At 36.9% G+C, this 22,787-nt stretch overlaps 1 protein-coding gene across 4 annotated transcripts in view; it reads left to right on the top strand.

Moving 5' to 3' along the window:
* MRPS28 (mitochondrial ribosomal protein S28) overlaps nt 1-22,787 on the top strand; it is a 111,542-nt gene that overhangs the window by 36,828 nt on the left and 51,927 nt on the right. Inside the window, exon 3 of one of the 4 annotated variants that reach the window (XM_032759908.2) lies at nt 8,519-8,768. The exons of the other annotated variants lie outside the window; for them this stretch is intronic. Coding sequence (XP_032615799.1) covers nt 8,519-8,624 — 106 coding nt within the window. The 3' untranslated portion in view covers nt 8,625-8,768. Of the gene's footprint in view, nt 1-8,518; nt 8,769-22,787 lie in introns of those variants that run through there. 4 annotated transcript variants of the gene reach the window in all.

The following is a 22,787-nucleotide window of genomic DNA, read 5'->3' as shown; positions in this document are numbered from 1 at the left end:
TTAAACTATGCTGTTGCTTTGGTCGAAGAGCCAAATTCTCCAAATCTTTTCGTTTCATTAAGTTGTATTTTAGTTTTGATTTTTCAAGAGTTGTAAAATTCTGTAAAATCTTCGAGTCCAGTTTTATAAGTAAAGTCCGTTTACTAATGTGTTAATGAGGATTGTGTCTTTTAAAGCATTATCTCTATGCTGGCTCTCTATCATAAAACACAGGATTGACAGCTCTGAAAATCAAAGGGTTTCAAAACAAGCATGATTGGCAGCTCTAAGGTAACTAGCACGTGCACTGAATCTTATTTGTACTTTTGTTTGACACTAAGGTGGAATAAACAAGCTAATTTTCCCATCTTTGTTTCTATTTCAGGTTGCATGATATGTAGGGTCAGATAAAGAGTGGAATGTATATTGGATGTTTCAAAAACTAAAGTTTTCAAGGTGTATTGGTGGGGAAAAGAGAAAATAAGAATTTGAATTAAGTGGGTCATTTTATTGCAGAGGACATGGAACACATTAAAAAAGCATGCATGTTTTTATATAGGTTGGTGATTTAAAATCATTCTACCAGTTTTTCTTTAACAGATCCCTTAAGTCTGTTTTAGGATAGAAGAGCATCTGTTATATTTAGCTTTTTAATAGGAAACCTTAAAATATATTCAAATATGATCAAATTATAAAATATGATCTTAGAGATGTTCCAAGTTCATGAAACTCATGTAATTCAGACTGAATAGCATTAGAGGGGTTTTTTCTTGTTTGGATACATGCCATAACAAAATTCTTTTGTTCTATTGGATTGATTGTTCAATGGGATTCTGTTTTAATTGACGTGCAAAATGGATTTGCTTTATGTAGCATATTCACATATGTATAGCTCTATCATTCCAGAGATTGTCTAAATTTACATCTCTAGGAAGTTTGCCTCATATGCCTTCTCAGGACTGTGAAGGTCAAAAGTGAATCTGGAAACTACTTTAGTGGCTGCATGTTAAGGAATGCAAGCAATTAAGTGTTCCCACAAAAGCTTTGAAGGTAATATCTTAATAGGACAGAGAGGAAAAAGAATCAGGGCTGCAGTCCTACAATTGGTTCAGGCTGTAGTTCTAGTGACCTACAAGTGGATTTTTTAAGAATTAAAAGCTATTTTAAAAGAAGGTTTGAGTTCTCTTTTGAATTTTGTCTTAATTTAGATTGCTACTTGATAACATCTAGAGACTCATAGGGACTCAGAATTTCAGCACATATTTTGTGATTTGTAATTAATTATAAGAACAGTAATGGCTAACATTTGTTGAATCTATGCTGGGTACTTTGTTAAAAGGTTTGCATGCGTTATTTTCTTTAACCTTGTTATTACTCTAAGATACTGTTAGAATTCTCATTTAAAAGCACTGAAGAAACTAAGTCTTACAGAGATACTTTAAATAACTTACCCAGGGACAGCAGCTAGTAAGTATGCAGATGTGAGGTAAAGTAGCTTCTCTATATTGTTAACCACTACTTTATGCTACTTACTCAAATTACACTTTCAGGGTATGTGTCTATAAGTGTATGTGAGATTTGTTAATTTTATCAGCAAATATTTATTGAGTACCTTAATCATAGTGTGCTTAATGCAGTTTTTAAAAACTGTATGACATCTTCATCTTTAGGAGGAAACATATATACATATAGCACAGTAACACAGAGGAATGTATGAATAAATGACTAAATGAATGATGTGGTCAAGCATCTGGCTTCTTCAAAGGAGAAGCCAGAGAAATGAAAGTTGAGATGGTTTCATAGACAGAAAAGTGCCTCCCAAAGACATGAAACTTTAGTTAGATACCGAAAGATAGAGAGGGAGTGTTGGGATGGATAATGAAAGGACACCTCTGGGGAAAATGGCATGAGGAGTGGCACAGAATTGAGAATGAGCTTTGTGTGACTGTTATCTATGTCTGTGTAACAAATTACTTCATAACTTAGTGGCTTAAAACAATAAACATGTATTATCTCACACAATTGCTGTGGGGCAGGAATCCAGGAATGCCTTAGCTAGATGATTCTGGCTCAAGGTCTCACATGAAGTTCAGTCAAGATATTAGCCAGGGCTGTAATCATCTGAAGGCTTGACTGGGGCTGGAGGATTTGCTTCCGAGGTAGCTCACTCATATGTCTGGCAAGTTAGTGCTGGTTATTGGCAGGAGGCCTTGGTTCCCTGGCACATGAATCTCACCATTGATGGGCTGCATGAGTGCCCTCACAACATAGGAACTTCCCCCATAGTAAGTGATCGGAGAGAGAGAGAGAGAGAGAGAGCAAGGAGGAAGTGGTAACACCTTTTATGACCTAGTCACACATTGTCACTTCTGCCATATTCTGTTGGTTAATAACCAAGTGAGTCACAAAGCCCAGCCTATACTCAAGAGAAAGGGAATTGGGCTTTGCCTTTTAGAGGGAGGTGTACGGAGTTTGTGTGTGCATTTTATGTATTTAATTTCTGTGTGTGAACAAAGCTTAACTTTTAATACAAAAATTTAGTAACTATAAAAACAAAATATATGACAGTAAGATTTAAGAAAATGGAAACATCTTTCTCTCTTTGCTCTGTTTTCAGTGTTAAAAATATTTTCATCTCTAATATATTATTAGACACTACTTAAACCTAGATTGTCTGTATACTTCCAAGGTAACCTTTATTTTTTTCTTTCCTACTGTGATTCTAGGTATCTAAAATTCTTGTCTCCTTACTTATCCATACATTGAGTCAACTGTTAGCAGCTTTGAGCTAGTTCAGTAAACATTTATCAAGTGGCTAGTTTTTGCTAGGCCTAGTGCTAGCTTTGGCTTTAAAAGTCCATACTGCTTCTCTTTCTGTCTCTATTAATTCAAATCTGGCAAAAGTCCTTTTAAGCTGCTGACACTCCGTTTTCTTAAATAGTTATTTCTATCTCATGCAAGAGAGCCTCGCTAATTTCAGACAAATTTCAAACTATTTTTTATTTTGGTTAATTGAATTACAGTCTATCCAGCCACCTAGTCCAGAAAGCCGAGAGTCAGAACAGACTCATTTCTCTTCATTACAACCTTCCTCCTGCATCCACTCAGTCACCAGCTTTCCTCTTATCACTGAAATCTGCCCTTTCCTCTGTCTCTACCATTAGGGCTTTTCTCCAGCCATGGATATCTTGTACCTTGTACCTGAATTTGCAACAGTTACTTTCTTTTTTTTTTTTGAGATGGAGTCTTGCTCTGTCGCCAGGCTGGAGTGCAATGGCATGATCTTGGCTCACTGCAACCTCCACCTCTGGACTTCAAGCAATTCTCCTACCTCAGCCTCCCGAGTAGCTGGGACTACAGGCGCGTGCCACCATGCCATGCCCAGCTAATTTTGTATTTTTTTTTTAGTAGAGACGGGGTTTCACCATGTTGGCCAGGGTGGTCTCAATCTCCTGACCTCATGATCTGCCCGCCTCGGCCTCCCAGAGTGCTAGGGTTACAGGCATGAGCCACTGTGCCCAGCCCACAGTGACTTTCTCCTAATCATTGTCTTTGTTTCCATTCTCTTTGCTCCTCTATTCTATTCTATTCTTTTTCTTTTTCTGTGTATGCATTTAAAGTGACCACAGTGGTCAAGATTCCATGACATGGAAGTTTTAGAGAGTGGTGAAATATTTGCTTTGCTAGATAGGCTAGGATCCTTATAGATAAGTCTGAATTTCAGGGTGAAAAGTTATGACGGTGGTGTCTGGGGATTGGCATGTTTGTATGCTGACATTAGTAGTGATGTGTGAGATGGAGTGGACACCATAAGACCAGTTCTGAGACTGTTGTAATCCAGACAGGAGGTGATTAGAGGCTGGACTAGAGTGGAAAGAGATGGGAACAGAAAGCTTAGAAGAGCCTGTTCAGAGAAAGACTGATAGGACTCGGTAACTCATGCTAAAGGTTTCTAGCCCAGGTGACTAGAAAAATAGAGGTCACAGCAGTAGGGAAGTGAGGTAGAGAACTGTTCAAAGGGCAGGAGTTCTGTTGTAGACATGTTGTGGTTATTCTATCTTTATTTATTTATTTTTGAAACAGGGTCTCACTCTGTCACCCAGGCTGGAATGCAGTGGTACAATCTCAGCTCACTGCAACCTCCGCCTCCTGGGCTCAAGCGATTCTTGTGCTTCAGCCTCCTGAGTATCCAGGACTACAGGCGTCTGCCACCATGCCTGGCTAATTTTGTTTGTGTGTGTTTTTGGTAGAGTTGGAGTTTTACCATGTTGCCCAGGCTAGTCTTGAACTCTTGAGCTCAGGTGATCCACCCACCTCGGCCTCCCAAAGTGCTGGGATTACAGGTGTGAGCCACTGTGCCTGGTCATGTTGTGATTTTTCTGTAGGCATTTGGTGACATGGGATTGGAAATATGAGAAATTATGTGGAATAACAGTAGACCTGGGATTATTAATAGCAACTTCATATTAGGCTCTAAGTGCCTTTATCTTCTGCCTTTATCAGCAAAAACAAAACAAAACAAAGTATAAAGGCAACAGCATCACTGCAGAGTTGTGTTTGTACCACATTAAGTGAGAGTGTCTGCCTTGAAGAAATGTTGCGGTGTTCATGTTCAGGCATCCTGTTACAGAAAAAAAGCTAAATATCTAAAAGTGAAATGCAAATGTAAAAATAACAGGATCCTTTTAGAAAAATAGTGTAGCTTTGCCAGGTATATTATTCTTATTATTCAACTTCAGGACTCTAAAATTCTTTCATTCATTTCTCGTAGATTTCTTATTACTTTACCTACTTCACTCTTAGGCATCTGTTCTTTGCTTCTGCGTCCTTAGAAGATAACCTTATCTCCTTTCTTGAAATCAAGTTTGTATCTTAGTTTAAACCATATAAAATTGCAGTTTTTAACGTCAAAATAGTTGAGTATCTGAAATTTCAACTGATTCAAGCGAATACTCCCTGGATTTCATATTTCTTACCTTAAATTTTTTCTATATCATTTTTTCTAGATAGTTTGATAAGATTGGAAACATTTTAGCATGTTTCCCCTTAAAGCTATTGTACTTTTCCCATTGCCAAATTACCGTTCATTCATCAGTTCAGCCCACCAGGCTCTGCCCTCACCATTATACTTGTTGAAAGCACCCTCTTAAACTCATCAGGGACATCTGGTTACCTGTCCACTAGTTTCTGCTTAACTGCTTTGTATTATTCAATAATATTGGCTCTTCCCTTCTCAGAAATTGTCACATACCTTTATTTTCTTGATTCTCCTTCTACTTCTCTGTTCTTTTTCTATATTCTTCTAGGAAGTGCTTTATACAATTTTAGAGGGTAAAAATGGCAGGAAGGAGATACAGTAGTTTTTGGCATGTGCAAGGAAGTCAAGCAAGACAAGTAACAGGAAGAACATAGGAGTGGAGGGCAAGAGGTCTAGGTTCTAACCCTGTATCTGTCAGTGTGTACAGCAGAAATTCATTTACCCAGGAGTCTGATGAACAGAGTTGTTCAAAAAGGCTTATTTTGGAGCTGTCTGTTTAAAAAATCACAGCATTATAATAATTGAAAAATACTTTTATGTGTCTATAAATGACATTTGTGTTTTTTATGTCTCCATTTATATGTATCCTTTTTTCTTTTATTGAATATATTAGGAATTATTTAGGTTCAACATTGTCCTATACTTGAAAACATGATGCTTTGTTCTTACCTTGTTTTAATTTTTAATAAAATATTTTTCCATAAATATATCACAGTTAGGTTTCTTTCTTTCTTTTTTTTTTTTTTTTTTTGAGACAGAGTCTCACTTAGTTGCCCAGGCTGGAATGCAGTGACGCAATCTTGACTCACTGCAACATCTGCCTCCCGGGTTCAAGCGATTCTCCTGCCTCAGCTTCCTGAGTAGCTTGTATTACAGGCATCTGCCACCATGCCCGCCTAATTTTTGTACTTTTAGTAGAGATGGGGTTTCGCCATGTTGGCCAGGCTGGTCTTGAATTTCTGACCTCAAGTGATCCACCTGCCTCGGCCCCCCAAAAGTGCTGGGATTACAGGCATCAGCCACTGCACCCTGCCCAGAACCTTAACTTTGGACCTAAAATAGAATACTTTGTGTTCCTTTAGAAAAATGCAAATTAGATATCAAATAGGTATAATTAAATCCTTAATTAGAACTGATTGAGCATATTATAATGTTCATGTGGATTTTATGCTATTGCCTGTCATTTTTGAATTTATTAAGCAAACCAATCCTTCCTTGATGTAATTTCCTTGAAAGCATTTCTTTTATATCTACTTATAAAAATGGTAGTATCAACTCTTTGTTATGCTATACCTCTTTCAGTGTGGAAGATATGATTTGAAGTTACTTGGCTTCCAAAATATATTGCTGTAAATGTACATATTTTGAGACTCAGCATTTTTACTAGAGTTAGCTTTACCTCAAAACTTCTATTTTACTCACCATTCTGTTTCAGTTTTTATTTTACATTTTTTTATTTACTAGAATGATAATACATCAAATTAGTTTGAAAGTCAACAGCTAAACACAAACTCTTTAAATCTCAAAATCTATTTGAAAAACTATCTTTCCTAACTGCAATTGCAAATATTTTAGTTTGCCTGTTTCCTGAATGTAATTTATTTAGAAACTTTAATTTTGAATTTAGCTTGTTTTCTAAATACTGTGTCTTCAGCGTGTTTTTGTTTTTGTTTTTTAAGACAGGGTCTCGCTGTGTTGTCCAGGCTGGAGTGCAGTGATCACAGCTCATCACAACCTCCACCTCCTGGGTTCAAGCGATTCACCCACCTCAGCCCTGCAAGTAGCTGGGACTACAGGTGCATGCCACCATGCCCAGCTAATTTTTGTATTTTTTGTTGAGAGAGTTTCACCATGTTGCCCAGGCTGGTCTTGAACTCCTGAACTCAAGCAGTCTGCCAGCTTCGGCCTCCCAAAGTGCTGGGTTTACAGGTGTGGGTCACTGCGCCCGACCCAGCATGAATTTTTAAAGCTCTTTGTTTCATTTATTTCACTGAAGAGAACATCTGAAGTTTGAAGCAAAGCATTCCAAAAGTAAAGTTTAGCATATGTTGATTTGTGATATTAGTTCTATGTCTATTCTTAATAGTAATGGTAGTGATGGTGACGATGGTGTTGATGACTGGTAGCAGCAGCAGCATCTTTCCCAGTGTTTTAAATTGTTATTAAATTTTCCCTCCAAAGGAATCTTAAGTCACTTTAAGAAAATAAACATGTGCTGCATATTTTGGAGAAAATAATTTTTAAATGTCTGGCATAGTGCCTTGCAGAGTATAAGTTCACAATAAATACTCATTGCTTACTTTTTTGATAGACAAGAGTCACCAAGTCATTTACCTATCGGTAGGGTGTTTCAATTATTGGTTAAATATATTGTTCTTAGTTCCTTTGGTGTTACAAAGGGATGAAGTTAACCTCCAGTGAAGAGGCTGTAGTATACCTGTTTTAGTGAAGAAATGAGAGCCATTTCAATTTTAAGAAAAATAAAATCAATGTCGATTAAATGAGAATTTATTGTTTTCTAGATTTGAAAACTATAGGGTATTTTCTACCTGTTCTTGTCTTCATAGTTGGCTATGTTATCATAATCATTATAGCCAACGTTTATTAACCGTTAAATCTTAATTGTACTCAGTCGTTTTTCTAAGCATAATACTAGTTAAGATCATGGCCTTGGAAAGATTTCTGGATTTGAATCCTGGCTCTACTCCTAACTAATTGTGGGATCTTAAGCAAGTTGCTTAAATTTGGAGCCTTAATTTTCTTGTCTTTAAAGTGGTTGAAGATAGTATTTACCCCCAAAGTACCATCAAAGTACTGGTTGGTGTGAGAATTAAAGTTGTCATCATTATCACAACAGCTGGCATCATTGAACCTTTTCCATGTGTCAGACAGATACTATGCTTTACACGTCTTACTAGCATCACCCTTATTTAATAGATGAGGAAGGTGATTCTCAGAATTTGTGACTTTCCAAATCATTTAGACTTGTGTCAGTTGCAAATGGCAGAAAACTTGCCTACTTGTGGCTTAAAAAGGTAGAGACTTTTTTTTTTTTTTTTTGCATGAGAATCCTGAATGTTAGTGGCTACTGAGGTTGTTTTAGCAGCTTGACAATGCTTTATGCTTTAACATCAACATGAGGCTTGGGGCTTCTTGAGTCATGGTGCAGTAAGGCTGCTGATTCTACAGACCACATATCTGTGTTTAAGGGAGGAAGAGAATGGGAAGGAAGAGATTGAGGAGGGCAGGTAGTTTTCATAAGGGTAGTTAAAAAGCAGACCTGGGATGGGTGCAGTGGCTCACACCTGTAATTCTAGCATTTGGGGAGGCTGAGGCAGGAGGATTTCTTGAGTCCAGAAGGTTGGGGCTGGAGTGAGCTGTGTTCATGCCACTGCACTCCAGTCTGGGTGACAGAGTAAGACCCTGTCTCACAAAAAGAAATAAATAAATAAAAAATTTTCTTTTAAAATTTATTTTTTATTTTTTTGTCCCTTTTTTCAGGAAAACAAAAGCTGCCAGACTTCAGTTTTCATTTAATTGGTCAGACCTATGCAACATATCTAGCCTCTCCCTAACTGCAGGGAAGGCTCTGAAAACCAGCGTTTAACTTTTTCATTGTGGCTGCTTCAGAGGAGAAGGGGACTGGGAATATAACTCTTGTGTCACCTAGCCAGTGGGTTCTGCTGCTGTGCCTGAGCTCCCACCACTATTAAGTGGCAAAGCTGGAATTCTAACTCAGATGTCTCTTCCTCCAAAGGCCTAATTCTCCAATTCTGCCTCTCAAAGAATAAAGGCTCCCATATTATAAAGATTTGAATGAACATTATCCAGCATCTACAGATAGGTACAGTTTTTTTCTTGAAATTTTTCTCTTTTCAAAATAAAAATTATTTACCTTTTTAGGCTGGCTGTATTTTGAAAGTATAGGTTATGTGTTCCCGTCTTCAACTAAAGATGTAAAACAACACAAAAAATTAGTGACTGAATGTATTTTATATTAGAAATGACTACTAAGATATGTTTGTTTCAGGGAATTTCTGATAACGTTTTTCAACTTTCAATAGTGAAAAAAAGCATAATACATAATTAAAGTAATGCGTTCTTGCCTCTTTCCGTTCTAATTACTATGTTTTAACTCATGTGAAATGAGTTTGTTCTGTGCTCATTTCCTAAGGGGTGGTTATCCACTGATTTCATTTTCTGGAAAATAAAATTATGTCACAATTCTTGGAAACTGCATATTTATTTATTTATTTTGTTTTGTTTTTATAGAGATGGGGGTGGGGTGAAGAGTGGGTAAAATTAAGGTCATAATCCAAATTCTCTATTCAGTTGTCAAAAATATAACCATAGCTTACTCTTATATCCTGTCTTTTTTCAAGGATAAATATAGTAATGCTCTAAGTTAGGAAACATTATCCACAGTTTTTAGACAAGGAAACTGAGACCTAGAGAAGGTATGAAATATATGCAAAGTCAGTGAGCTAGTACACAGTAGAGTTTTGTATTGAAGCCTGATCCGATCCACAATGCATGGTGAAGATGAAATCCTGACCAATCTGTCACTTCAGACAGATTCTTATCTTCCTAGTTCTTTTAAACTACTTAGATTACATGTTTATCAGGGAAAAAAAAATACAACTGTCACTTTCTAAAAATTTTATCATCTTTTTGTTGCAATAATCTTTTGTAAAAGAAAAAACATTAAGTATAAGCCTAGTTCACCTTAACCCACACTTTGCAATTTGTTTCACCCTATCACTTTACTGTTAAGTATTATCAAGTAATATTTAGTTAAGTTCAGTTAAATTCAGCTACACCATTGTCCCATAAGCTGTCAGTCTCTAATAAATAGATGGACTGTTCTTATATTGTCTTTCCTAATCTGAATTCCAAAGCATGTCTTTTTAACTAATTACATTATGATGTGATCTGTCTACATTTCTATTTTCATATTTATTTTTTTAATTGGATAATTAACCAAGCAAATAGTTCTAGTTGCATTTTTTGTAAGAAAAAGGGAAATAGGAAAAAGAAGTATTTATATATCATAAATATCAAATATGGTGTTCTTTTACATTAAAATTCTATTTATGCAAGTGTTTCTTCCTATACATATATTTTTTATGTATTATTATTATTATTATTATTTGAGACAGTCGCACTCTGTCACCCAGGCTGTAGCATAGTGCCGCAGTCTCAGCTCACCACAACCTCCACCTCCCGGGTTCAAGCAATCCTCTCACCTCAGCCCCCCAAGTAGCTGGAACTATAGGCATCCGCCACCACATGCAGCTAATTGTATTTTTTTGTGGAGATTGGATTTCGCCATGTTGGCCAGGCAGGTCTTGAACTCCTGGTCTCAAGTGATCTGCCTGCCTCGGCCTCCCAAAGTGCTGGGATTGCAGGTGACAGTCACTGTGCTTGGCCTATATTCTTTTGTTTATTATAAAAATAGTTTATTGACCAAACAAAACTTAATTAATTCTGTTGGTCTCTTCAGTTTAGATCAAAGCTTTAAATCATTTGTTTATTCTATGTATTGATCACTGAGCTGTCAAAGTTTGTATTTTTCAACGATCAAGCCAAATTAGTAAAATTGGATTTATGTCGATATTTCTGTTATTATTATTTTTTAGTTTTAATTTGTAAAACTAATGCATTTTTGTAAAGAAGCTGTGGGAAATTCTCTGAGTATTTAAATTTTAAAACTTAAATACTCATTTAAGTGAGTATTTAATGAGCTGCACCACTCGTTTTAGTACATTTCCCTCCAATCTTTTCAGGTACAGATTTCTGTTTTGTTTGTACATAATATGGTTTTAATCATACTCTCTATAATTTTGAATATTGAGCTTCTCACTGAAGTTTATTGTGTAGCATGTTTTTGATTATGAAGGATGCATTACATATCATTGAATATATCATAATTTCTTCAGGCATTCCTGTTTATTAGGTAGGTTGTTACTACTTTGTCACTCTTACAAATGACACAGTCTGGAATATCTCTGTGGTTAAGACTTCTAGGATTATTTCCTGAGGAAAGATTAAGTGGAGTAAATAGGCTTAAAGGTTATTAATATTTTTCAGGTTTATGTAAACAGATTGAGCATTAAGATTGTTCATCTTTTTATTTGAAAAATACCATTTTATTATAAAAATAATTTAAGCTGATTGCAAAATACAAATTCAAATAAAGGAAAAAAACAATTATCACCAAGTGAAACATTTTCTTTTTGTTTTTCTTTTCTTTTCCTTTTTTTTTGAGACAGAGTCTCACTCTGTTGTCCAGACTGGAGTGCAGTGGCGCGATCTCAGCTCATTGCAACCATCACCTCCCTGGTTGAAGCAATCCTCCCACCTCAGCCTCCCGTGTAGTTGGGACTACAGGTGCACGACACCATGCCCAGCTAATTTTTTGTATTTTTAGTAGAGCTAGGGTTTTGCCATGTTGCCCAGACTGGTCTTGAACTCTTGGACTTAAGAGATCTGTCCACCTTGGCCTCTCAACGTGCTGGGATTACAGGCATGAGCCACGGAACTCAGCCAGCATTTAAAAAAATATGTTTAAAAAAAGGTTCTTAACAGGGCTGGGTGTGGTGGCTCACGCCTGTAATCCCAGCACTTTGGGAGGCCGAGGCGGGTGGATCACCTGAGGTCAGGAGTTTGAGACCAGCCTGATCAACATGGAGAACCTCATCTCTACTAAAAATACAAAGTTAGTTATGCTTGGTGGCACATGCCTGTAATCCCAGCTACTTGGGAGGCTGAGACAGGAGAATTGCTTGAACCCAGGAGGCAGAGGTTGCAGTGAGCTGAGATTGCGCCAATGCACTCCAGCCTGGACAACAAGAGCAAAACTCGGTCTGAAAAAAAAAAAAAGGTTCTTAACAACAACAGAAATCTGCCCGTATTTTTGCATACTGCCTCATAAGTAGGTCTTCTCCCGCCTTCCCAAATAAACATATGTCAGGGCCAGCTAACTATGTCATAAACAAAATTATTAAAGACTGCATAGCATTTTACTACTACAATTTCTTTAACTCATTCCCTGTTAATATATATTGATGTTTTTTCAGTTTTTATTATTTTTATCTGTATACAGATTTTGGTATAACTATCTGATTATTTCCTTATAATAAATTATTTAGAGTAGAGGAACTGGATAGGTTGTACATTCTTTAAAGATTTAAAGTCTCTCTCCAACACTAGGTGTTTTTTTTTCATCTTGCCAATCTAATAAGCAAAAGTTGTTACATTATTGATTTAATTTGCATTTTTGATGACTAGCAATGGTGAACATTTGGCCATTTATTTAATTCTTAAATGAATTTTGTATTCCAGAGTCATTGGCCTGTTCTGGTTGCTCATTAGTCTTTTGTATTTATCACTTTCTTATTAGTTTATACTCTTAGTTATAACGTTAAAATCAATTTACTCCAGTTTGTTGTTGATTACTTTGCCATACAAAATTTTTCTATTATGTAATTCATTTGCCTTTTTTTTCTTTTATAGTTTCTAGTTTGGGTACCATACTTACATATTTACAAAGGCTTTTTGCCTTTGTAAAAATAGTGGTCTGTGTTTCTCTGTAGTATTTTATAGTTGTATATTTCAGTGTTAATTAATTAATTATCTTTTCCAAGGCAGAGTCTTGCTCTATTGCCCAGGCTGGAGTGCAGTAGCATGACCACAGCTCACTGAAGCCTCAACCTCCCAGGCTCAAGTGATTCTCCCACCTCAGCCCTCCAAGTAGCTGGGACTACAGGTGCATGCCACCACACCTGGCTAATTTTTGTACATTTTTCTGTAGAGATGGCGGGGGGGTCTCACTACATTGCCCAGGCTGATGTTGAAATCCTGGGCTCAGCCTGTCCTCTTGTCTTGACATCCCAAAGTGCTGGGATTACACGTGTGAGCTACTGTTGCCCAGCCTTATTTATTTGAAATTACTTGAAATTTATTTTGGAATGAAGTCAGGACTCCTACTGCCCTCCATAATAATAATAAAAAATGTAATATTTGTGAACTAATATTCATTTATTGAGCTTTTATTACCTTATTTTGTTGACTGTAAGACAAACTTTTTTTTGTATTTTAGCCTGCCCTACCTCTTTGAAATTACTTTTGGCCAGGTGACACTTAGGATGTAGTTTGTCATTGCCTGCCCATATCTGAAGTTAGTCATGGTTGTTTATATTATCTTCATTTCTTATGAGCTTTGTCCTTGAAAAACTGCACATCATAATTTATTGGGCCATTTTCAGCTTTTTTTTAAAATATGAAACAGAATAGAAAATATTAGGCTGTACCAAAATAGCAAGACTAATGCTTTTGGGAAACATTTCATTTTTTTTTTTTTTGGTGTTTTGTTTTGTTTTGTTTTGTTTTTGAGACAGAGTCTCGCTCTGTCGCCCAGGCTGGAGTGTAGTGGTGAAATCTCCGCTCACTGCAAGCTCCGCCTCTCGGGTTCACGCCATTCTCCTTGCCTCAGCCTCCCGAGTAGCTGGGACTACAGGTGCCCACCACCACACCCGGCTAATTTTTTGTATTTTTTAGTAGAGACCATGTGTCACCGTATTAGCCAGGATGGTCTCGATCTCCTGACCTCGTGATCCACCTGCCTTGGCCTCCCAAAGTTCTGAGATTACAGGTGTGAGCCACCACACCCAGCCTCATTTGTTTATATGTATATGTATAGAAAGATTTATATGAGGGTGCTAATTTTGATGTAAACTGTTCTTTCTTTGGTGTACTGTCAAAAAGTTCATCAGCCACCATTATCTGGAGATTAGTAAAGCTAAAGGCAATTCTGGAAGATTTTAACTACCACTGAAAAGAAAGGGCAAATCGACTGGTGCTGCAAATGTGATAAAAATTCAGATTTCTAGGCCAGGTGCAGTGGCTCATGCTTATAATCCCAATACTTTGGGAGGCCGAGGATCATTTGAGGTCAGGAGTTTGAGATCAGCCTGGGCAACATAGCAAGACCCTTATCTCTAAAAAATAATAAAATAAGAAGTTTAGATTTCTATGCACCACCTACTTGTATCTTCTTAGACTCTTCACTTTCTCTTTCTTTTTTTTTTTATTAATTTATTCCTGGCCCTTTTCTGTGAGAACTCATTTTCTTTCTGTTTCTATTCACACTTTCCTCTTGCCCACTTGTCTACCTGCTGCTGTTCCAAAGTTCTAGAGTCTCTGATTGGCAGAAACACCCATGGGAGTTGCTGATACTTGGCCAAATTTTCTTTTAATGTCGACTTTACACTTAATACTTGTCCCAACCTTCCTTTGTAGAAAGCACACCCTAGCTGGGCGTGGTGTTGCAGGCCTGTAGTTGTAGCTACTCGGGAGACTGAGGTGGGAAGATCTGTTGAGGCCAGGAATTTGAGGCTATAATGTGCTGGCTTTTTAATTTCATTATTTATTTATTTGGAGATGGGGGTGTGTCTTCATATGTTGCCCAGGCTGTGCTCAAGGGATTCTCCCACCTCAGCCTCCTGAGTAGCTAGGACTTCAGGCACATACCACTGCTCCTGGCTGAGGGTATGGTGTGGTATGATCAAACCTGTAAATACCTACTGCACTCCAGCCTGTGCAACACAGTGAGATCCCAACTCTAAATATATGTATATGTATATATATACACACACACACACACACACTCTCTCTCTCTCTCTCTCTCACTGTGTTGAGAGTCCAACTCTAAATGTATATATGTGAAGCTTATCCAGTAAATGGAAACAGAACCCCTTGACATCCAGAACGTACAGTTGACTGCATTGTGTATAAAGTTGTTGTTCCCCAAATTGCTTACCCTAAGCCCATTTGGACGATAATTCTTTGCTGTATGGTTATAGTGGCTAGCTTTCATTTTCTGTTCCGAACCACTATACTGCATTTACTTTGCCTTGTTGAATACCTATCAATTTTGTATCTTAAAAATGTTTGTTTTCCTTCCAATGACTGAAAGTATGTAAAAATCACCTGGCAATAGATTTTAATTTGGTTTTTGAGAGCATTCGATCAATTTGTCCTTTTTAATTTATATTTAAGATCTCCCAATATTTTGAATGTTTGACATTTATCTATAGCCCTTGTGTGATATTTTGATATGATTTCAGCAATAAAGGAAATATTCACTATACTGTAATCCTTTGTAAAATAGCAACTGAAAGCCATCTTTCTCTGTTTCGAACTTTGAATCCAAGTTTCATGTAGTGATAGTATGTGGTTTTTAAAAAACATGTGTCAATACTTGGGTTTTTTCTTCAGTTACCTATTAGCAGAAACTAAGGAATTTATGATCTGATAGTTTTGATTTTAAAAGCAGAAGCTTTTCGATGAGTGTGAATGTAAATGGTGCAGTCATTTTCAAAGACAGTTTGGCAGTTCCCTCAGTGGTTAAACAGAGTTACTATATGATCCAGCAATTCCATTCCTACATGTATACCTAAGAGAAATGAAATCAGGTGTCGACTCAAAAACTTGTACACAGATTCATAGCAGCATTAGTCGTGACAGCCAAAGGTGGAAACAATCCAAGTGTCCATCGACTGCTGAATGGATAAATAATATGTGGTATAGATATCCTCAGTACCTGTGGGAGGATTAGTTCCAGGACCCCACAAATACCAAAATCCATGGTTGCTCAAGTCTGTTTAATAAAATGGCATAGTGCTTGGGTATAACTTATGCACATTCTCCTGTATACTTGAAATCGTCTCTAGATTATTGATAATACCTAATATAAGATAAATTCTATGCAGATAATTTTATTTATATTTTGTTATATTTTTATTGCCTTTTTTTCCTGAATATTTTCTATTTGTGGTTGACTAAATCTGCAGATGTAGAAATTGCAGATGTGGAACTTGCCTGTGTGGAAATCGCGGATGTGGAACTTGCCATACAGTGGAATATTATTCAGCCATTAAAAAGTAATGGGGCTGGGCACAATGGCTCATGCCTCTAATCCCAGCACTTTGGGAGGCTGAGGCGGGCAGATCGCCTGAGGCAGGAGTTCAAGACCAGCCTGGCCAACATGGTGAAACCCCGTCTCTACTAAAAATACAAAAATTAGCCAGATGTGGTGGCATGGCGCTCACCTGTAGTTCCAGCTACTTAGGAGGCTGAGGCAGGAGGATAGCTTGAACCCATGAGGCGGAGGTTTCAGTGAGCCGAGATCACACCACTGCACTCCAGCCTGGGTGACAGGGTAAAACTTCGTCTCAAAAAACAAAAAAGGTAATGAAGTACTAAGACATGGTACAACGTGTCTGAATCTTGAAAACGTCATGCTCAGTGAAAGAAGCTGGTCACAAAGGACTACATATTGTATGATTCCTTGATATGAAATGTGCAGAATAGTCAAGTATGTAGAGACAGAAGATGGATTAGTGGTGACCTAGGGATGGGAAGATGGGAGGCAGTAGGGGGACATTTAAGGGAGTGATAGCTAAGGGAGTTTCTTTTGGGGGTGATACAAATGTTAAAAAATTGTGATGATGAATGCACAGCTTTTTTAGTGACCATACCAAAAGCCATTGAATTGTTTAAGTTAGTGAATTGTAGCACATGAATTATATTTTAATTAAAAAAACTTTTCTGTGTAAGAAAGATAGCTTGGTAAGGGAGTCAAGAGACTCAGTTCTTTCTTCTGTACTGTTTGGTGAATTTGAGCAAGTCATGCACCCTTTATAGTCCTCAGTCCCCATTGTCTGGTTGGTCTTAAAGAGCCTTCCCAACTCTAAAATCCATTATTTAAATTTTGGGGAAATGATCTGATTACAGCTGTCAACAAATATGCATTTAGACACACTGATTGCTCTTATTCAATGGTTTCCCAAATTGCTGGCGTGCTGATTTAGTAGTACAAATCCTGCCGCCCTCCTCTCCCTTCTCATGGCTTCTAAAGGAAAGTCCATTGTTTATATTAAAGGCGGCATTTTTCCAAAGTTACTATACAGTGCAATTCACCTAATTTCTTAGCCCAAACAATACATGTGGTGCCACTGAGTCTACTGTCAAATAGCTTTAGTTATTTCTTTATAAAACATGCTAAGAGTAACCCTTGTTACTGCAATGTTAGAGCATCTCAGCAAATAACCACAGACTTTATTTATAGCAATGTATGTTTTGGATTTATAACATTTTGTCTCTTTGAGACCTAGTATATTATTTGCTTGGTTACTTTATAATTGTGATAGTTTCATGCCACCCACTGTAGGTTGTTCTGCAGTGGTTATTCTAACCACAAATTAAGGAGTTATTTTTCTGTGGTTCAGTAGTGCAGAAGGATTATATTGCAAAAGTTGCTGGAGCCCAAGTTCTATAAACAGTTTTTTTGGAAGAAGTCTTTGTCTAACAGACTGACTGGATTGTTGGTATTCAAAACAGGAGAGGACAGAATTTAGATGAGCAAAACATAACTTCTTGATGATAAAATTATTGAACATTGTCCTATAAAATGTCAGGTAAGGAGTTTATCAACTACCCTCTGTGTTGGTATATGGCAGCAGCCTTTTCAGTAGGACAGAATTGCTCAAATAGCTAGAGAATTTTCTACATGTAGAGCAGTGATTTAAAAAAAAATACTTCTTGGGGTCTTGGCCCCTGGAGAATACAGTATAGGCATGCAGTATTAAGGAGTTCACAGATTTCCCCCAATATACCCATTAACCTTTAGGTATCCTTGAATCTAGGTAAAAAACCCGTGATCTGGAGGTCAGATGATATGGAAGCAAAATAGATTTAATCTTCTGGAGTCACTAATGGTGATAATTTGCAGGTGGAGCCATATGCACCTTATATCAGTATATAAGGTAGACAAAGTATTGTGGAACTTGTTGGAATATCGATGTAGTTCACATGATAAATACTGTAGGAATGGCATCACACTTGAATGACTCTTTTGTTTATTGCTATGTCCAAGCATGTATAATATTAGTTGCTCAATAAATACTTGAGTGAATGAATGTGTCCAAGGAGAAATGTGTTCTGCAGAAGAGGTGACTCCTGTTGCCAGATTTCACTATATTTTGTTCCAATAGCTAATATTTCCAAAGCAAAATAAGAAAAATGGAAAATTACAGAAGATACTCACTTTATATCTGAGCACCAATTTAGTTTTCCTATTTACTTCTTACCTTACATAACCATAATTTTTTTTCTTTATTATTTTAAGTTTTTTTTATTTTATAAATTTAAATTTATAGTGGGGTTTTGCTGTCTTGCCCAGGCTGGTCTCAGACTCCTGGGCTCAAGCAATCCTCCTGCCTCGGCCTTTGTTTTCTTTTGTTACAGATGACCAGGTTTTTCCGTTACCCCATCTTTTCCATTTCAGATATGACTTTAGTAATAAAAGGCAGGATTTATAAAAAGTTTTTATTCTATTTCTAGTCATTTTAAAAGTCTACAGGATTTCTTGAAATATATTTTTGGCTAAAATTTTGGTTTTATAATAACAGGAATTTTGTTCTGTGAGATTTCTTTCTAGATTTTTCAGTTCTTTATACAGTTTTAATAGCCGAGAGCTATGTTTAATATTTTCTTCCTTCATTGAAATTCAAATAGTTGTCTAAGATTTCCAAATTGCTTCTTCCTATCAAGTGAATGACTTAAAAAGATAACCTAAGCCCTTCTCACATAAATGGCTTTTTTTCTTAAATAGGTTTAGTGCATTATCCTCAGTCATCTTTTGAGGAGATGAAAATAAGTTAGGCTAAATTATTATTTTTTTCTTCATTTATGGTACCACAACTAACAAGGGGAATTCTTAAATTGACTGGCTTAATATAATAGACTTGTTCATAGTCTAAGGGACAGGAATAAGTCTTAAACAGGAAGCTAGTATTTAAGGATCATTTGCTAGGGTCTGAGCAACTGCTTTTTGTACATAAACTCATTAACCCTTAGAATTATATTGGACACACACTGTTACTATTCCCATTTTCAATGAAGGCAACTAAGGCACAGAGACCAATTAACTTGTCCAAGTACACATGTTACTTACTGACTCATTAGAAATTATCAGAGCCTAGATTCAAACATTTGCAATCTAGTTGCAGAGCCTGTGTTCTTAATGGCCACACTATACTGTCTCTTCAACTCTGTAATCAAGAGGGAATGAATAAATGCTAGAGGCAGTCAAGGAAGGCTTCACAGAGTAGGTGACAACTGAACTGATTCTTTTTTTTTTTTAGACGGAGTCTCACTCTGTCCCAGAATGAGTAGAAGTTCCCTAAGGCGAGAGAAGAGAAGAAGGCAGATATATAGATACCTGACAGTCTGAAAGGGCATAATGTGTTGTGCAGGGGCTGAGACTACAAAATGGTTGGAATCAGATTGTGAATTGACTTGTGTTCTATTCAGGGAGTTTGGACTTTATATTATAGAACAGTGGCTCTGTAACACAGCTATACAGATTGATGCTGGACAGGTTACTAGAATCAAATGGGAAGTTTGTTAAAAGGACAAATTTCTAAGCCCCATTCTAGGAGATTCTGATTGAGAAAATCGAGGATGAGGGCCAGAAATCTATGTGGTTCTGATGTGCACTTACGTTTGGGACCTCTGCTGTAGCCTGTGAGGAACTTATTAGAGACTTAATAAGCAGGGATGTGACAAAGACAGGATTTTGCCTTAAAGTAGAAATTATGGAAATTGAAGCTAGTACAAAATATATTGGAGATTTGGGGGCAGGGCAATCAATTAGGAGGCTACTGCAAAAATTTAGAAAAGAGATATAATAAGACAAATTAAGACTGTGGTAGTGTTGATGAAGTGGAAGGAACTGATTGAAAAGGTATTTTGGAGTAAGAATTGATAAGTAAATAAGCAGGAAGGAGATAGGGAAGAGGAAGGGTTATGCTAGAATTTATAGGTTGAGCAAATGGGTGGATTAATCATGCATTATTTTGCCATACTCACTTTTGATTATTTAAATCTGTACATTCAAGATAATTTAAATAGTATGTATCAGTTATATGATATATACACATATATTAATAGTTTATATACATATACTAATAGTATGTATCAGTTGTATACTTGGCAGCTTCTGTTCAGATGTGACCCGTCAGCTTCTTGGGGCAGTGTTGGCCACACGTCTCTTTGCTGTACAGTCTTTTGCTGCTTGAGGAAATCTACTCTCCACGTCCAGTGCCAAATAGTATCACTTCCCCTACCCAAAGCCCCAGGCAGTGTCATCCATCTTGATTATTCGACTTGACACCTGCCTAACAGGCATAGAGTGGTGTTAGGATTCCATCAGAAAGCATGTTGCACACACGTAGCCCATGTTGCTTGCTGATACACCTATGCCATTTCTTGCTCACAACAACACCTTTTACTACCCCTTGCTACCCAAGCAGTGGTCAGTGGGAAACTACGTGGCCTTTTCCACCTAACCACAGCTGATTAGACAAGAACAGACACCTGAACCAAGCTGGAACCAATCCAAGTCCTCTGGAATTGGGAATTGGGAACAGGAGAAAGAGAATTAGTCTCTTAACATGTCTGGGGCTTTAACTTGTAAATTTCAGGGCTTTGAGTAGCCATATTATAAGCCATGCAGACTAGAGAACAGAGAAAGCTGATCCAAAGAAAGAAGAAGCATGCAGACGTGGAGAGAAAAGAGCTGAGGAGAGTGAGTGAGTGAGTGAGTGAATGTCATTGTCTGTGTTTCTTTTTTTTTTTTTTTTTTTATACTTTAGGTTTTAGGGTACATGTGCACAATGATGTGCAGGTTTGTTACATATGTATCCGTGTGCCATGTTGATTTCCTGCACCCATTAACTCGTCATTTAGCGTTAGGTATATCTCCTAATGCTGTCCCTCCCCACTCCCCCCACCCCACAACAGTCCCTGGAGTGTGATGTTCCCCTTCCTGTGTCCATGAGTTCTCATTGTTCAATTCCCACCTATGAGTGAGAACATGCGGTGTTTGGTTTTTTGTCCTTGCGATAGTTTACTGAGAATGATGTTTTCCAGTTTCATCCATGTCCCTACAAAGGACATGAACTCATCATTTTTTTATGGCTGCATAGTATTCCATGGTGTATATGTGCCACATTTTCTTAATCCAGTCTATCGTTGTTGGACATTTGGGTTGGTTCCAACTCTTTGCTATTGTGAATAGTGCTGCAGTAAACATTCGTGTGCATGTGTCTTTATAGCAGCATGATTTATAGTCCTTTGGGTATATACCCAGTAATGGGATGGCTGGGTCAAATGGTATTTCTAGTTCTAGATCCCTGAGGAATCGCCACACTGACTTCCACAATGGTTGAACTAGTTTACAGTCCCAGCAACAGTGTAAAAGTGTTCCTATTTCTCCACATCCTCTCCAGCACCTGTTGTTTCCTGATTTTTTAATGATAGCCATTCTAACTGGTGTGAGATGGTATCTCACTGTGGTTTTGATTTGCATTTCTCTGATGGCCAGTGACGATGAGCATTTCTTCATGTGTTTTTTGGCTGCATAAATGTCTTCTTTTGAGAAGTGTCTGTTCATGTCCTTCACCTACTTTTTGATGGGGTTGTTTGTTTTTTTCTTGTAAATTTGTTTGAGTTCATTGTAGATTCTGGATATTAGCCCCTTGTCAGATGAGTAGGTTGCAAAAATTTTCTCCCATTCTATAGGTTACCTGTTCACTCTGATGGTAGTTTCTTTTGCTGTGCAGAAGCTCTTTAGTTTAATTAGATCCCATTTGTCAATTTTGGCTTTTGTTGCCATTGCTTTTGGTGTTTTAGACGTGAAGTCCTTGCCCACGCCTATGTCCTGAATGATGTCTGTGTTTCTTTTAACTTCTCAGTTTCTAGGAGCCAAGAGTCAATATCCATACACTAATACATCCTGCTCTCATTCTCTTTCTTGCCTGTTGTCAAAAGATATGCTACTAGGATATGTTGTTAGCCATACTAGGCCTACAGTTTTTGAAGTGTTTGACCTTAGATAGGAACTACTCAAATCAAGATTGCTTTTAAATGCGTGTATGCAGTTATTCAACAGTTTAAAAAAATGATATGTGAATTGGGGTGAAAGAATCATAAATACTTTTAGGATAGAAAATTTTAAGATGTCAAACTAACTCAAACAATTTATACCTTGGAATAGCCTGGCCAGAGAAGATTACTCATAAGTATAAAGTGAGATAGAACAGGTTTATTATCATGAAAAAACACTGGCCACTTTTTTATACATAGCATACATGATTATGAACTGTGCTAATTGAGTATTCTATGAATGACAAAAGCACTAAAGCCAGACAAACTACAGGCAATTAAATAAATTAATTCACAAGAATTAAAGTGCTTTTTTAGATTATATCATGCTGTTATATCGTTCATGTGAACAACTGTGCTAATTTTTCACGTACATTTTCATACCATGTTCTAGATTCCATTATTTTTTGACTGATGAGTTGCATAGAAATATCTTTTAAATTTTCAAAGAAATGAGAATTATTATTGATTTCTAGCGTAATTGTATTGAGAGCAGAGAAAGTGACTCCAGTTGTTAAAATTTGTTAAAACTTACTTTTTTGACCAGTGTTTGGTCAATTTGTGTAAATGTACCATTTATAAAATCATTACGATGGTGGATTTGTCTTTTCTGCTAGTAATTATTTTAATTTTTGCTTTTATATATTTTGAGGCTGTTTTACTAGTTTCATACAAGTTTAGAATTTTCATATTCTAGGCAACTTTATTCTGCTTTTTATTATATATTGACCCTTTATATATCTATAATAATGTTAAAACA

Source organism: Hylobates moloch, unplaced genomic scaffold, assembly GCF_009828535.3.
Source record: "Hylobates moloch isolate HMO894 unplaced genomic scaffold, HMol_V3 SCAFFOLD_9, whole genome shotgun sequence".
Classification (NCBI taxonomy): domain Eukaryota; kingdom Metazoa; phylum Chordata; class Mammalia; order Primates; family Hylobatidae; genus Hylobates; species Hylobates moloch.
This window is presented reverse-complemented; position numbering and strand designations above follow the sequence as displayed.